Source organism: Giraffa tippelskirchi, chromosome 5, assembly GCF_054371585.1.
Source record: "Giraffa tippelskirchi isolate mGirTip1 chromosome 5, T2T-mGirTip1v1.2.pri, whole genome shotgun sequence".
In the NCBI taxonomy this organism is placed as follows: domain Eukaryota; kingdom Metazoa; phylum Chordata; class Mammalia; order Artiodactyla; family Giraffidae; genus Giraffa; species Giraffa tippelskirchi.
Genome location: NC_137279.1, coordinates 5,146,996 through 5,162,943, shown reverse-complemented (window position 1 = coordinate 5,162,943; position 15,948 = coordinate 5,146,996). Strand labels below are relative to the sequence as shown.

Sequence of the window (15,948 nt, the reverse complement as noted above, 5' to 3'; positions counted from 1 at the left end):
GACTGAACAACAAGATGTGGAAGCCACCTAAGGGTAGTAACGAGTGAAAAAGATGTGGTATGTATACAATGGAATATTACCCAGTCATAAAAGGAATGAAATCTTTCCATCATGACAGCATTGATGGACCTAGAGGGTGTTATGCAAAGTAAAATGTCAGTCAGAGAAAGACAAATACCATATGATTTAATTTATATGTGGGATCTACAAAATAAAACAAATGGACTAATAAACCAAAACAGAAATAGATTCATGGATACAGAGAACAAGTGATTGACTGAGAGGAGGTGGTTGGGAGGATGTGCAAAATAAAAGAAGTGGATTAAAAGGCACAAACTTCTAGTTATCAAATAAGGCAGCCATGAGGTTATGATATACACAGTAGACAATATAGGCAGTAATTCTTTATTTGCTCTGAATGGTGACAGATGGGAACAGGACATCATGGTGATCAACCCGCTTTGATCTTGTCAATGTCAACTCGCTATATTGTTTTGGCATCAGAGCAATGCTGTCCTCATGAAATGAGTTGAGGATTCCCTCCTCTTGTATTTTCTTAAGGCTTTGTGTAGAACTGCTATCATTTATTCCTTAAATGTTTGGTAGAATTCCCCAGTGAGGGCACAGGGTTTATAGTACTCTTTGTGAGAAGGTTTAAGTTGCCAAATTTATAGGCATACAGTGGTTTGTTTTCTTCCTTATTATTCTTCAAATGTCTGTAGGATATTTTGTGATGTTCTCCTTTTCACTCTTGTTATTGGTAACTTGCATCTTTTTTCCTGTCAGATTGTCTATAAGTTTATCTATTTCATCTATTTTCTCTAAGAACCAGGCTGATTTCTTTGATTATCCCTGTTTTGTGTCTCTTTTCACTTTCATGGATTTCATGTGTTTTCTTGCTTTGGGTTTAATTTGCTCTTCTTTTATAGTTTCTTATGGTAGAACTTAGATGATTGATCTGAGACTTTTCTGTTTTTCTAACATAAGTATTTCACACTAAACATATCTTTCTGAGCAACACTTTTGCTGTATCCCACATCTTTTGATATGTTGATCTGCTGTGTTCTAATTTTTATTTGATTCAAAACACTTTCTCTTTGTCCTTTTGACCGCTTCTTTGACTCACGGGTTCCTTAGTAGTGTCTTGCATACTTTTCGAATATTCGGGAATTATACATATAACTTGCTGTGATTTCTGCATTCATTATATTGTGATCAGGTACTATATAGGTAAAAGTTTCAATATTTTAGAAATAAATGTGTTAAACAGTAAAGTGTGATATTAGAGAATGTCCCATGACATTTGGAAAGAATAAATATTTTGCTGTCACTCAGCTTCTCCTTCAAGAGTCACACGTCCTCCCATGTCTCCCTGCTTTCCATTAACGTGAAGTCATCAATCACTGTTGTTTAAATCAAGTTTGTCCAGAAGTTAACAGTGTTATCAGTGAGTGGGTCAGTCATTCTTTTTTTGTGTGTGATTCAGTATTGTTTATTATTGTAATTCACATACAATATTATATTAGTTTCATTATATTATATTAGACACAGTGATTTGATACTTTTTATTCATTATGCTAGTTACCATCTGCCACCATGGAAAATTGTTAAAATATTATTGACCCTATTTCCTGTGTAGATATGATATTCCTGTGACTTATTTATAACTGGAGGTTTGCACCTTGTTAATTCCCTTCACTATCTGTCTCTCCTTCCATGTCCCTCCCCTCTGGCAACTATCAGTTTGTTCTCTGTCTTTATGAGTCTGTTTCTGTTTGGTTTGTTCCTTTGTTTTGTTTCTTAGATTCCACATATAAATGAAATCATATGGTATTTGCTTTTCTCTAACTTAGTTCACTTAGCATTGCACCTTCTATGTCTATAGTATTGCCACAAATGGTGAGATTTCACTTTTTTATGGCTGAGTAATATTCCATTACACACGTACACTAGAACACACCACATCACACCACATCTTCTTTACCCATTCATATATTGATAGAGATTTAGTAGGTTAGTCTTTTAATATTCCTGTAGCCAGAACTCTCAGAGATCTTATAATACAAGATAAAATTTGCTTATTTCTTAAGCCAGGGTGTGTTGAGTTTTCTGATGCTTTCAAACAAACAAGAAAACCAAAAAGTTCTAGCTCGTGCACATACACAGTAGCTCATGATGTATAAATTGGAATGCCGAGGACATGTGGGTGACTGGTGGGGAGCTCTACAACTAGAATTATCTTTTAATTTGATTTGACCAATATTAAATTAAATTAGAAGTCAGTTTAGCAAGAGGAGTAACTATTTATGACTGTTTTGTTTACTTGTAGGTAAAACTATTTATGAAGTGCTTCCATGGTATTTGCAGACTCAGGAGGAAATAAAGGGAAGTATTATTACCTTTACACTCCGGAGGGTCACTGCTCCATTTGTCACGATCAACACAAACAAGCCTGCTCTCTCCAACAAGAGAATATTCATCTGGTCCATTTGAAGGGTCACACGTATAAGTTACTATTTCATTATATCCATATTCATCCTTGTAAGTGGCAAATCTTCCATTGTTTATATTTCCAGGTGTTGAACACAAAATCACTTTAAAGGAGGGGAAAAGGACATGAAGCAAAGATAAAATAGTAAGACAGCATTAGCAAAGTCCTATGAATTTCCTTCAAATAATTCATAACATATGATTAATATAAGCTAGCTGTAAATGCAATATCCAATTAGAAGAAAGTCTCTATGTCAAAATGTATTATCTCAAATTCAAACCATTAATTTAGAAATTAACTTTTAAAATAAAGCTTATTTCCTGAAATATGACATACATATATTTATCTGCAAGGCCATTCTAAGTTTTGTTTCATCATCATAAAAGAGGCTGACAATTTAATGCTAGAATGTACTTGTGATTAAAAATAAAACTCTGTGCTAAGAAAATCCTTTATGATTTATAAATATCTCCACTAACAAATTGATTGTTAACATTAATACTGAGTATTACTGTCATTTTTCAATTTCATCCCTATGAGAATATGGTTAAATTTTTCAGAGGCTACAAACTGTGTGATTTGGCAATAGGCTAAATCCAAATGTCTTCCTTTAAGCCAGATATTAAAGTAATTGGCAGACTTCCTTGGTGGTACAGTGGATTGGAATCCATGTGTCAACGCAGAGGACATAGGTTTGATCCCTGGTCTGGGAAGATTCCACATGCTGTGGGAAGCTAAAGCTTGTGGGCCACAACTCCTGAAGCCAGAGCGTTCCAGGGCCTGCAAACCACAACTAATGAGCGCCTGTGTGCGCCTGCTGAAGCCCTGCATCCAGGGCCTGTGCTCCACAACAAGAGAAGTCACCACAATGAGAGGCCTGTGCACTGAAAGGAAGATCAGCCTCACATGAAAACATGTGCAAAATCGCTAGCTATTACAGAAATTCAAATCAAAATGGCAATGAGATATCACCTCACAGTGGTCAGAATGGTTATCACCAAAAAAACCCACAAACAACAAATGCTGGAGAGGGTGTGGGGAGAAGGAAACCCTCCGGCACTGTTGGCAGGAATGTAAACTGGTGCAGCCACTATGGAGAACAGTATAGAGGTTCCTTAAAAAAACAAAAATAGAGCTCCCATATGACCCTGCAGTCCCACCATTGGGCATGTATCTATGGCTCGAAAAGAGAGATGCACCCCAATGTTCATTGCAACACTGTCTATGATGGCCAAGACATGGAAACAACCATGTTTATTGACAGAGGAATGGATAAAGAAGAGGTGGCATATATACACACACACACACACACACACACACACACACACACACACACACTATATATATATATATATACAGCCATTAAAAAGAATGAAATAAGGCCATTTGCAGCAAAATACAGATGGACCTAGAGAGTGTGATCTTGAGTGAAGTAAGTCAGGCAGAGAAGGAGAAACATCATTTGACATCCCTTGTATGTGGAAACTAAAAAGAAATGATACAAATGAACTTACTTAGAAAACAGAAAGAGACTCACAGACTTAGAAAATGAACTCATGGTTGCCGAGGGGAAGGGATAGTTAAGGACTTTGAAAAGGTCATGTACACACTGCTATATTTAAAATGGATAACCAACAAAAACCTATTGTATAGCACATGGAACTCTGCTCAATGTTACGTGCCAACCTGGAGAGGGGGCTTTGGGGAAGAATAGATGCATGTATTTGTACAGCTGAATTCCTTCACTGTTCACTGAAACTATCACAAAATTTATCAATCAACTGTACTCTAATACAAAATGATTTTGGTGTAAAAATAAATTAATTAATTAAATTAAATAAAAAAGAGTAGCCGCTTGCTCACAGTAACTAGAGAACGCCTGCGCATAGTAACAAAGACCTAGCATAACCAAAAATAAATTAATTAACTTTAAAAAATTAAAAAGTGTGCATAGAATCTAGAAAAAAATTAAGTAATATGGAAAAAGGTAAAACAGTACCACAATTCTCACTATTTGTTTTAAAATTTTTTGATTTTTCATAAAAATTTGTTGCATATATTTACATATATTGAGCTTACTCTTCTTAAAAAATGAATTAATAATTATTTTAAATTTTTTTCAGCTTTAATCCCAATATAATAAATATCAATAGACATAACCCATATAAAGAAAAGCTCTTGGGTGTCTACTTTAGTTGAAAAGAATAAAGGGGTCCCTGCTTCAAAAGGGCCTCCCTTGAGGTTCAGTTGGTAAAGAATCTGCCGGTGACGCGGTTCAGTCCCTGGGCTGGGAAGATCCCCTGGAGAAGGAAAAGGCTACCCACTCCATATTCTGGCCTGGAGAATTCCATCGACTGTATAGTCCATGGGGTCGCAGAGTCAGACACGACTGAACGCCTTTCCCTCACTCACACTCATCACATCAAGAAGTTTGAGAACCGCTGCTCAGTATTCTTGCCTGGAGAATCCCAGGGACGGTGGAGCCTGGTGGGCTGCCGTCTATGGGGTCGCACAGAGTCGGACACGACTGGAGCGACTTAGCAGCAGCAGCAGCTGCTCTGCGTTCTAAAGAGAGGATATACTTACTTACACACATTGGGGAATCATCACTCCAGTTCACATTATTGTCAGAAATTTCACAATGTAGAATTCTTGCTCCAATCATATAAAAACTAAATGAGAAAAGAAAAGTTACTATGTTCTTTAGCAATTAGAAGATATGGATAAAAATGAAAAAAATGTTTATATGGTTGTCTTTCTACACTATAGTAAATTGAGGAAGAAGTTTCTTAAAATATCATGGATATGCTAAATCTGGAACTCAACTGAATAAAGAGTTTCTGCATGTGGACCCACTTTGGCCTACAGTAAAATGTGTAAATTACCGTCACACTTGTCAGTGTAGCCTCTCCGCTCCCTCTGGCAAGTGTATTACACACTGACTTCTACTCTTTGCTCACACCATTTTGCTTAGTAAGGACTAAGCAGAGAGATCAGGGCCCTAGAACTTGCCTGCCTGGATTCAAGTTCCAGCTCCACGACTGCCTTGAGCTTGAGAAATCCCTTAATGCTTCTTTAATGCTTCCCCTACATAACTCATGAGATTGTTCTGAGGATTGGATGAGTTAGCCTCTGGCACATAGTGAGTGCTGCTGCTGCTGCTGCTAAGTCACTTCAGTCGTGTCCGACTCTGTGCGACCCCATAGACGGCAGCCCACCAGGCTCCACCGTCCCTGGGATTCTCCAGGCAGGAACACTGGAGTGGGTTGCCATTTCCTTCTCCAATGCATGAAAGTGAAAAGTGAAAGTGAAGTTGCTCAGTCGTGTCCGACTCTTAGCGACCCCATGGACTGCAGCCCACCAGGCTCTTCCGTCCATGGGATTTTCCAAGCAAGAGTACTGGAGTGGGGTGCCATTGCCTTCTCCAATAGTGAGTACTTGGCAAGTTTTAACTCTTACTAATATTTTTTAGATCAGAATACACACCCACATTATTTTATTGCTCTTAACTTTTTGAGATTTTAACAAACTGAAGGTGTGTGGCAACCCTGCATTGAGCAAGTTTATTTGCGCCATTTCCCCAACAGCGTTTGCTCACTTTGTTTCTCTTGTCACATTTTGGTAAATATCACATATTTCAAACATTATTACTATTATTATACTTGTTGTGGTCATCTGTGATCAATGCTATTGAATGTAACTAGTATGACTTACTGCAGGCTTAGATTTGGCAATATGCTATTTTAAAGTTAATGTATGTACATTTTTTAGATATAATTCTAATTGCCTGGAAAATCCCATGGATGGAGGAGCCTGGTAGGCTACGATCCAGGGGGTCGCGGAGAGTCGGACACGACTGAGCGACTTCACTTTCACTTTTCACTTTCATGCATTGGAGAAGGAAACGGCAACCCACTCCAGTGTTCTTGCCTGGAGAATCTCACGGACGGTGGAGCCTGGTGGGCTGCCATCTATGGGGTCTCACAGAGTCGGACACGACTGAAGCGACTTAGCAGCAGCAGCAGCTAATACACCCTTAGTAGACTATGGTATATGTTGTTGCTGTTGTTGTTGTAAACACATGTAAAAAATTCATTTGACTTGCTCTATTGCAGTGATCTGGAACTGAACCTGCAACATCTCCAAGGTATGTCTTTACCTTCCTAGGATTATGGGCTTCCCTGGTGGCTCAAGGATAAAGAATCTACCTGCAATGTGGGAGACCCAGGTTCAATCCCTGGGTTGGGAAGATCCCTTGGAGTAGGAAATGGCAGCCCACTCCAGTTTTCTTCCCTAGAGAAGCCCATGGACAAAGGAGCCCAGTGGGCTACAGTTTATAGGGTTGCAAAGAGTTGGACATGACTCAGTCACTTGACTTCTTAGGAGTAGCTCAGGAATACTCCTACTTGATGAAATCTTCTCTGATGATTTAAATTCACAATACACACTCTCCTCCTTCTGGAAGTTCACTGTAACGATTGTGAGTGATTCTTCTTCTCATTTACTATTATGCTTTGACGCCTCTCTGTATATGTTGCATTTCTCAAGAAGAAAGGATACAACATCCTTAGGAAAAATCTATGTATTAAAGTTTTGGCATCCCTCAAAGTATCTAGCAGAGTCTCTCTATATAAATATTCACTGAATGTTCCATTATTTTTAATTGACTACGTTAAAAATACCCTATCTGCTTCCAGCTGACTTTTCTCACAAGGTTTACTCATTGACTTTAGATTGTAATGTGTATTTCTGGGGTGACAGCAATTTAAGAGGCATCAGGAATCTGTCTCCCCACCTTGATAACAATTGCACTGGTACAATCTGCCTGATGTCACTATTTTGGAGCTCTGCCTTCTGTTGATAGTTTACAGTTTCCAGGTGAAGATGTAGACAGGTAAATTGACTTGTTTTGGTCAATTCAACTCTTCTTTAGCACAGTGGTAGCTACCCACCCTCACCCACAGCAGTGTGGCAGGGATCTCTGCATGATCTCTGCATCTACCCATCCTCACCCACAGCAGTGTGGCAGGGGTCTCTGCATGATCTCCGCATCTACCCATCCTCACCCACAGCAGTGTGGCAGGGGTCTCTGCATGATCTCCGCATCTACCCATCCTCACCCACAGCAGTGTGGCAGGGGTCTCTGCATGATCTCCGCATCTACCCATCCTCACCCACAGCAGTGTGGCAGGGGTCTCTGCATGATCTCTGCATCAGAGCAGCTTACAAGTTGCTTGTGAGAGCCAACGTGGTCAAAAAGGACCCTATCCTCCCAATATGAGGATCTGTGTTCTTATCACTGACTGCTGCTTCTGATCACAGATAATCAAAGAGATGGACTTCCATTTTTGTCACACCTTGCCCCATTCTTGCAAGCCCCTTCTACTCTGGATGAAGTAACTTTAAGGGGCTTAAATATTTAGTGACCTTTGTTCCCCCTTTCATTTTTTGCTTTTTCCCCTTTCAGGAGGCAGACAATCAACATTAGGGCATTCAAAAGCAACTGCATATGCAGGGGAAATAAGTAAGTGATAGTGTATGCCCAGGGAAAGGCTCAGGAAAGACCTGAGACAATCTTCAGTTTATACATCGGGCTGACCTTCATCACAGAGATACAAAGAACATTAACACAAAAGAGGAAGCTCAGGTAAGAGGGGAATCTAATTTTCAGAATTACCAAATTATTAGATTCCAGTGGTTTTTGTTCACTATGAAAATCACAACACATACAAAGAAACAAGAGTACGAGCCATTCAAAGAAAGAAATAAATCAAAAGAAATTGTGTTTGAAAGAGAACTGATGGCAGATGAACCGGACAAAGACTTTAAAATAGCTTTCTTATGAAGGCATTTGCAGTGGTAAATCAATTAATGTCAGTTCTGCTGTCTGAGTTTTCTTCAGTGAGGGGGCTAAGTGGGGGACCCAGAGCTGTAGATCTTTATGAGCACCCTTCAAGGAAGACCATCACTCTCAGGGTCACATTCAATGTCACCATTGAGAATATCAAAGCTAAAGTCCAAAAAAAGGAAGACATCCTGTTTGCCTAACAGTTTTGAATTTTTTGGGCAAATAGCTGGCGGTCGACCACACACTCTCAGACCACAAATTTAGGAGAGGATTCAACGTGCATTTGGCGCTTTGCCTGTGGGGTGGCATCGCCGAGCCTTCCTTCCACAGGTTTGCCCCAAATACACCGCTACTAGACGATCTCTCACAAGTGTTTGCTTACTTCAATCTCAATGCTGCCAACTGCCACAGAAGAAATGTGTCCACACCAACAACCTGCACCTCCAGAAGAACATTAAATGATTCCCCTACCTTGGTGCCTCTTCGCCAGCAGGGAGGTCTCTTGCCTAAACCCCAGGTCCTGGGCCCTCAATAAAATTTGACAGAAAAAAAAAATGGCTGCCTTAATGATGCTTAAAAAACTAAAGGAAGAAATCTAGAAAATCAAGAAAATATGTGTAAAACATGGAAATCTCAAACAGGAGACAGAAAAGCTAGAAAGAAGCCTAAAGGAAATTCTGGAGTTAAAAAGTTGTTCCATCGCTAAGTCATGTCCTACTCTTTGCGACCCTCATAGACTGCAGCATATCAGGCTCCCCTCTTCTTTACTATCTCCTGGAGTTTGCTCAAATTCATGTCCATTGAGTCAGTGATGCCATCCAACCATCTCATCCCCTGCCGCTCCCTTCTCCTCTTGCCTTCAACTTTTCCCAGCACCCCTACGTTCATTGCTGCATAAAGTAGACATGATACAGTAGCTAACTATATGCCTTTCAGGAGACTAAAGGGATTAAGAACATATGTATAAAAAAACACAATGGACTATAGCTCAGCCATAAAAACAGGGAAATCTTGCCATTAGCAACAACATGGGATGGGCCTAGAGAATATTATGCAAAGTGAGAAAAGTAAGAAAAAGAAACATAAATATTGCATGATTTCATCTATAAGTGCAATTAAACACAAAGCAAATGAGAAACAGCAAAACAGAAACACACTCCAGCCACAGAGAACAAAAAAGTGGTTGCCAGAGGAAGGGGGTGGAGGGAGAAATGAATTAGGTGAGTGAAATTAGGAGGCACAAATTTCCAGTTATGAAAGAAAGAGGTTATGAGGATGAAAGTAGGAAACCAGTAATTGTGAAATAACCTTGTATGGTGACATGATAACTAGACATCATGGTAATCACTTTTAAATATATAGAAATATCAATCCCTATGTGACATACCTAAGGTAATTTAGTTTGTAGGTAAATTATTCTTCAATTAAAGTAAGAAACCTAATGTTACAACTTAAGGAACTAGAGAAAGAAGTTATCAACCCAAAACTACCAGAAGGAAGTAAATAATAAAGATTAAAGCAGTAAAATAGAGAAGAGAACTTAGTAGAGAATGTCAATGAAACCAAAAGTTGGTTTTCTGAAAGAGCAAAAACACTGACAAACCCTTAGCTAGATGGACTAAGAAAAACAGAAAAAACTAAATTACCCAAATCAGAAATTAAATGGGGATATTATCATTTAGTTCTACAGAATTACAAATAGTATGATCCCTCTATGAATAATTTTATGCCAGTAAATGATAACCTAGATACAATGAACAAATCCATGTGAACACAGTATCTACCAAGACTTCATTAAAAAATTACAAAATTTGAATTGAATATGACAAGTGAGTAGATTGAATCAGTAACCAAAAATCTTCCATTAAAGAAAAAGTCTTGAATCTGATGTTTTCCACTCTTTAATTCTGCCAAATGTTTAAAAGAGAAGTTATACCAATCCTTCTACAAGAAGGGGGATTTCAAAATGGCTGAGAAGTAAAACATAGAGACCTTCTTTCTCCCCACAAATACACCAGAATAAATCTGCATGTGGAACAAGTCCTATAGAATATCTACGGAATGCTAGCAGAGACCCCAGACTTCCAAAAAGGCAAGCTGATTTCCACATAACAGGGTAGGGCAAAAGAAATAAAAAAAGGAGACAAAGGTATGGGGACATGCCCTGTGCCTCTGGGAGGGAGCTGTGAAGGAGGGAAAGTTTCCACACACTAGGAAATCCCCTAATGGCGGGATAGGGGTGAGCTTCAGAACCTCAGAGGGGAGCACAGCAACAGATACTTGGAAAAGAAGTGAAAAGACTTCACCACAGACGTCAGTGCTGACAGCACTTCCCAGGCTGAGACGTTTGTTTGCGCACCTGCCGTGGGGAGTGGTGGCTGGGTGTTGAGGCTCGAGCTTTGGAGATTGGACCAGAGGGAGAGGACTGGGGTTGACTGCCATGATGAAAGTCTGAAGGGCCTGGTGCAACACAGCTGAGAGATTCCAGGGAAAAGCCTGTGCCAGCCAGGGAGGTAAGAGATCATTGCTGTGGGGACCTTCCAACTCTGTGCGCTTGCAGACGGCAGGACACTGCCTTCGTGAATGCCAGAGGTGAGATGGGCTGCGGTCTGTGGTCCCAGAAGTGGGCAAGCAGGCTGGCTGCCGCCAAAGCAAGTGACAGAGATAGGGGGCAAAGTGCCACGGCAGACCCCCCGCCCCAGAGGTTGGCATGACGTCCACCGCAGCTCCCACCAAGTTGTCAGCAGGTAAAAGTCACTGCCCGTAGCTGTGCTGCTTGGCACTGCCAAGGGACCCTTGACCTGGGGCCAGTTCACAGATGACCTGCCTGAAGCTATAGGAACTCTGCAGGTCTCTGCTGCCACGGGTTTTCCTTGCACATCCAAGCTGTGTCTGCCATATCGTTCCCTCTGCCCAGACTGACTAAGCAAGTGAGCCCTAATAAGCCGCAGCTTTGGCCTCCACTGTCTGGGTGGGGAACGCACACAGATGATGGTCTATAAAAAGAGATGGGGCCAAAACCAGAACAGCACCGGAGACTCAGGAAGGGAATTCCCTTGTGTAGCCACAGGAGCAGCAGACTAAATCCCCACAATTAGCTTAAGGCTGTGGACTTTGAGGGCAACTGTAGACTTCGCAAGCAAGTAAAAGCTGGAGTAAAACCAGATCGGAATTTGAGTTGACCCCACAGTGCCCACAGCAGTTCCAGAGACCTTCCTAGAATTTTTGGAGGCCTTCCTGAGTAGGCAGACTTGCTGGAGTTCTCTGTGTGACATGGACATGGATAACTGAAAGCCACAGGAAAATATTCTTCTTACTACCAATCTTTCTCCGTTTTTTTTCGTTTTTCCTTTTTGTATTGTTTTATTGTTGTTCTTTACAATTGCTTTTATTTTTCCTTTACTTAATGCTTTTTGCTTTTAAATAAATTTTTACAAATGGTTTTCCTGTTTCCACAGTCCTTTCTCATTATATTACAGTTTTCCCATGTTTTTGATTTTGTATTTTTGCTAGTCTAGTTTCTACTGTTTGTTTTCATTTATGGGTCTGTTTACGATTTAATTGCTCTCTTCATATTTTTGTTCCCATTTTCATTCTTTAAAAAAAATATTTTTTTGAGTTTCTGAGTTTGATAGTATGCTATTACATGTTAAGAGCTGCTTTTAATATTTGTCTTGGGCCTTTGTCCATTATTTGTTTGTTTGAATTTTTCTTTTCTTCTGTCTTTTTCTTTCTCTTTTTTCTTCTGCGCCATATGGCTTGTGGAATCTTGGCGCTCCAGCAACGGGGTCAGGCCTGAAGCTCTGAGATAGGAGACCTGATCCATGATGTTAGACCACCAGAGAACTTCCAGCCTCATGGAATATTAATTGGCAAGAACTCTCCAAAAGGCCTCCATCTCAATGATAAGACCTGGCCTGACACAAAGGCCAGCAAGTTCCCGTGCTGGACACTTCATGCCAAACTATTAGCAAAACAGGAATAGAACCCTACCCACTAGCAGACAGTCTGCTCAAAGCCATACCAAGTTCACAGACATCTCAAAATACACTACTGGATGTATAGTACTGCCCTTTAGAGACAAGATCCACCTCCAACCACCATAGCAGGCACTAGCACTCCCTACCAGGAAAACAACCCCACCCATGGGAGACAGAACCCACAAGTAAGAGGAACTACATCCTTGCAGCCTGTGAAAAGTAGACCCAAGCACACTAAATTAAACCAACTAAAAAGACAAAGGAACATGCAGCACATGAAAGAGCCTGGTAAGAACTCACAGGACCAAATAAAGGAAGAGAAAATACACAGCCTACCTGACAAAGTTTAGAGTAATGATAGTCAAGATGACCCAAACTCTCAGAAATAAAATGGAGGCACAGATAGATAGGATGGAGGCATGGACAGAGAAGATACAAGAAATGTTTAACAAGGACTTGGAAGAAATAAGGAATTGTCAATCAGCAACAAGCAAGGCAATAAGTGAAACAAAAAGTACACTAGAGGGAGCCAACAGCAAAATAACTGAGGCAAGAGAATGGTAAGTGAGCAGGGAGATAGAATGGTAGAAATAACTGAAGCAAGAATAGAAAAGAATGAAAATAAGTGAGGACAGTCTCAGAGATCTCTGGGAAGACATTATGCAAACAAACATTCCAATTACAGGGGTCCCAGAAGAGAATGAGAAAAATAAAATTATGAGAAAATATTTGAGGAGATTACAATTGAAACCTTCTCTAACATGGAAAAGGAAATAGCCACCCAAGTCCAGGAAGCCCAGAGAGTCCCATATGGGATAAACCCAAAGAGAAACACGCCAAGACACATATTACTCAAGCTAACAAAAATTAAACATGAAGAACAAATATTGAAAGCAGCAAGGGAAAAGCAACAGATAACATACAAGGGAATCTCCATGAAATGAACACCTGGATCTTTCAGGAGAAACTCTTCAGGCCAGAAAAGGGTGGCAGGATATGCTTAAAGTGATGAAAAGGAAAAACCTACAACCAAAGTTACTCTGCTCAGCAAGGATCTCATTCAGATTCAATGGAGAAATCAGAAGCTTTACAGATGAGTGAAAATGAAGAGAATTCAGAACCACAAAACTTCCTTTATAACAAATGTTAAAGGAACTTTTCTAGACATGAAACAAAATATAAAGATAAGACCTAAAAAAAGGCCAAGCAATAAAGTAAATGGTAATAGGCTCATACTTATCAATAATTACCTAAATGTAAGTGGATTAAATGCTCCAACCAAAAGATAGAGATTGGCTGAATGGATACAAAAACAATACCCTTATATCTGCTATCTATAAGAGACTCACTCTAGACCTAGGGACAAATATAGACTGAAAGTGAGGGGCTGGAAAAAGATGTTCCAGGCAAATAGAAATCAAAAGAAAGTTGGAGTAGTAACACCCATATCAGATAAACTAGACCAAAGTAAAGACTGCTACAAGAGACAAGGAAGAATACTACAGAATGACCAAGGGATCAGTCCAAGAAGATATAACAATTACAAATATATATGCACCGATCATAGGAGCACCTCAATACATAAGGCAAATGCTAACAACCATGAAAGGGGAAACCGATGGTAACACAATAATGGGAGTCTTTAACAATGCACTCACACCAATGGACAGGTCATCTAGACAAAAAATTAAAACGAATAAGGAAATATGAGCCTTAAACCACACATTGAACCAAATGGAGCTAACTGATATCTACAGACATTCCATCCAAAAGCAGTAGAATACTTTTTTCTCAAATGCAAATGAAATATTCTCCAGGATACGTCACATCTTGGGTCAGAAATCAAGGTTTGGTAAATTTAAGAAAACTGAAATTGCATCAGGTATTTTTTGTGACCATAGTGGTATAAGATTATTTACCAACTGCAGGAAAAAAAAATGTCAGAAACACAAATACATGGAGATTAAACAATATGCTTCTAAATAACCGAGAGGTCACTGAAGAACTCAAAGAATATATAGAAACAAATGACAATGAAAACACAAAAACTGAAAACCTATGGGATGCAGTAAAAACAGTGCTAAGAGAGAAGCTTATAGCAATGTAAGCCCACCTCAAGAAACAAGAGAAACGTCAAATAAACAGCCTAACCTTACATGTAAAGTAACTAGAAAAAGAAGGAAAAACCCCCCAAAAATTAGTATAAAGAAAGAAATCATAAAGAGCAGAGCAGATATAAATGAAAAAGAAATGAAGGAAACAATAAAAAAGATTAATAAAACTAAAAATTGGTTCTTTAAGAAGATAAACAAAATTGACAAACCATTAGCTAGATTCATCAAGGAAAAAAAGAAGATTCAAATCAATAAAATTAGAAATGAAAAAGGAGGAGTTACAACAGAAGATGCAGAAATACAAAGGACCATAAAGAGAATACTATAAGCAACTATATGCTGATAAAATGGACAACCTGGAAGGAATGCAAAAATTTTTTGAAAGGTACAATCTCCTAAGACTGAACCAGCAAAAGAGAGAAAATATGAACAGACCAATTACAAGTACTAAAATTGAAAGTTGATTAAAAAAACTCCCAACAAATAAAAGTCCAGGACTAGATGGCTTCACAGGTGAATTCTATTAAACATTTAGAGATGAGTTAACATTCTCAAACTATTTCAAAAATTACAGAGGGAGGAACACTCCTAAACTCATTCTATGAGGGCACCATCGTGCTGATAAAAAAGCCAGACAAAGATACCACATAAAAGAAAATTATAGGCACTATTACTGAAGAACATAGATGCAAAAATCCTCAACAAAATACTAGCAATTCAAATTCAACAATACATTAAAATGTACCTCCACCATTATCAAGTGGGCTTTGTCCCAGGAATGCAAGGATTTTTCAATATCCACAAATCAATTGGTGTGATACACCATGTGAACAAATTAAAGAATAAAATCCATATGATCACCTCAATATATGCAGAAAGAGGTTTGACAGAATTCAACACCCATTTACAAAAACTTTCCAGAAAGTGGTCATAGAGGGAACCAACCTCAACATGATAAAGGCCATATATGAGAAACTCACAGCAAACACTATTCTCAGTTGTGAAAAATTGAAAGCATTTCCTCTAAGATCAGGAGGAAGACAATGGTGCACACTCTCACCATTATTATTCAATATAGTTTTGGAAATCCTAGCCATGGCAATCAGAGAAGAAAAAAAAATACTGAACCCAGAATTGGAAAAGAAGAAAACATGCACTGTTTGCAGAGGACATGATCCCACACAAAAAACCCCAAAGATACCACCGTGAAATTACTAGAGCTAATCAATGAGTTTAGTAAAGTTCCAGGGTAAAAAATCAATAGACAGAAATCCCTTGCATTCCTATACACTAACAATGAAAAATCAGAAAGAGAAATTAAGGAAACAATCCCATTCTCCACTGCAACAAAAGCTACAAAATAAGGAATTAACCTACCTAGAGAGTCAAAATATCTGTATGCAGAAAACTACAAGAAAGAAATCCATGATGACAGTAATAGATGGAGAGATATACCATGTTCTTGAATTGGAAGAATCAATATTTTCAAAATGACTATACTACTCAAAGCAATCT

The 15,948-nt window shown here is 39.1% G+C and overlaps 1 protein-coding gene across 14 annotated transcripts in view; it reads right to left on the bottom strand.

Moving 5' to 3' along the window:
- The window catches only part of LOC145507867 (membrane cofactor protein-like), a 94,616-nt gene that overhangs the window by 65,062 nt on the left and 13,606 nt on the right, over window positions 1-15,948 (bottom strand). For all 14 annotated transcript variants that reach the window (XR_014055211.1, XR_014055213.1, XR_014055207.1 and 11 more), the window contains exons 4-5: window positions 5,078-5,163; window positions 2,400-2,594 (exon numbers count right to left, since the gene is read on the bottom strand). Coding sequence is in view for 7 of the 14 variants with exons in the window: in XM_081495355.1 (XP_081351481.1) it covers window positions 2,400-2,594; window positions 5,078-5,163 (281 nt within the window). In the remaining 7 variants the exon portion in view is untranslated. The remainder of the gene's footprint in view (window positions 1-2,399; window positions 2,595-5,077; window positions 5,164-15,948) is intronic.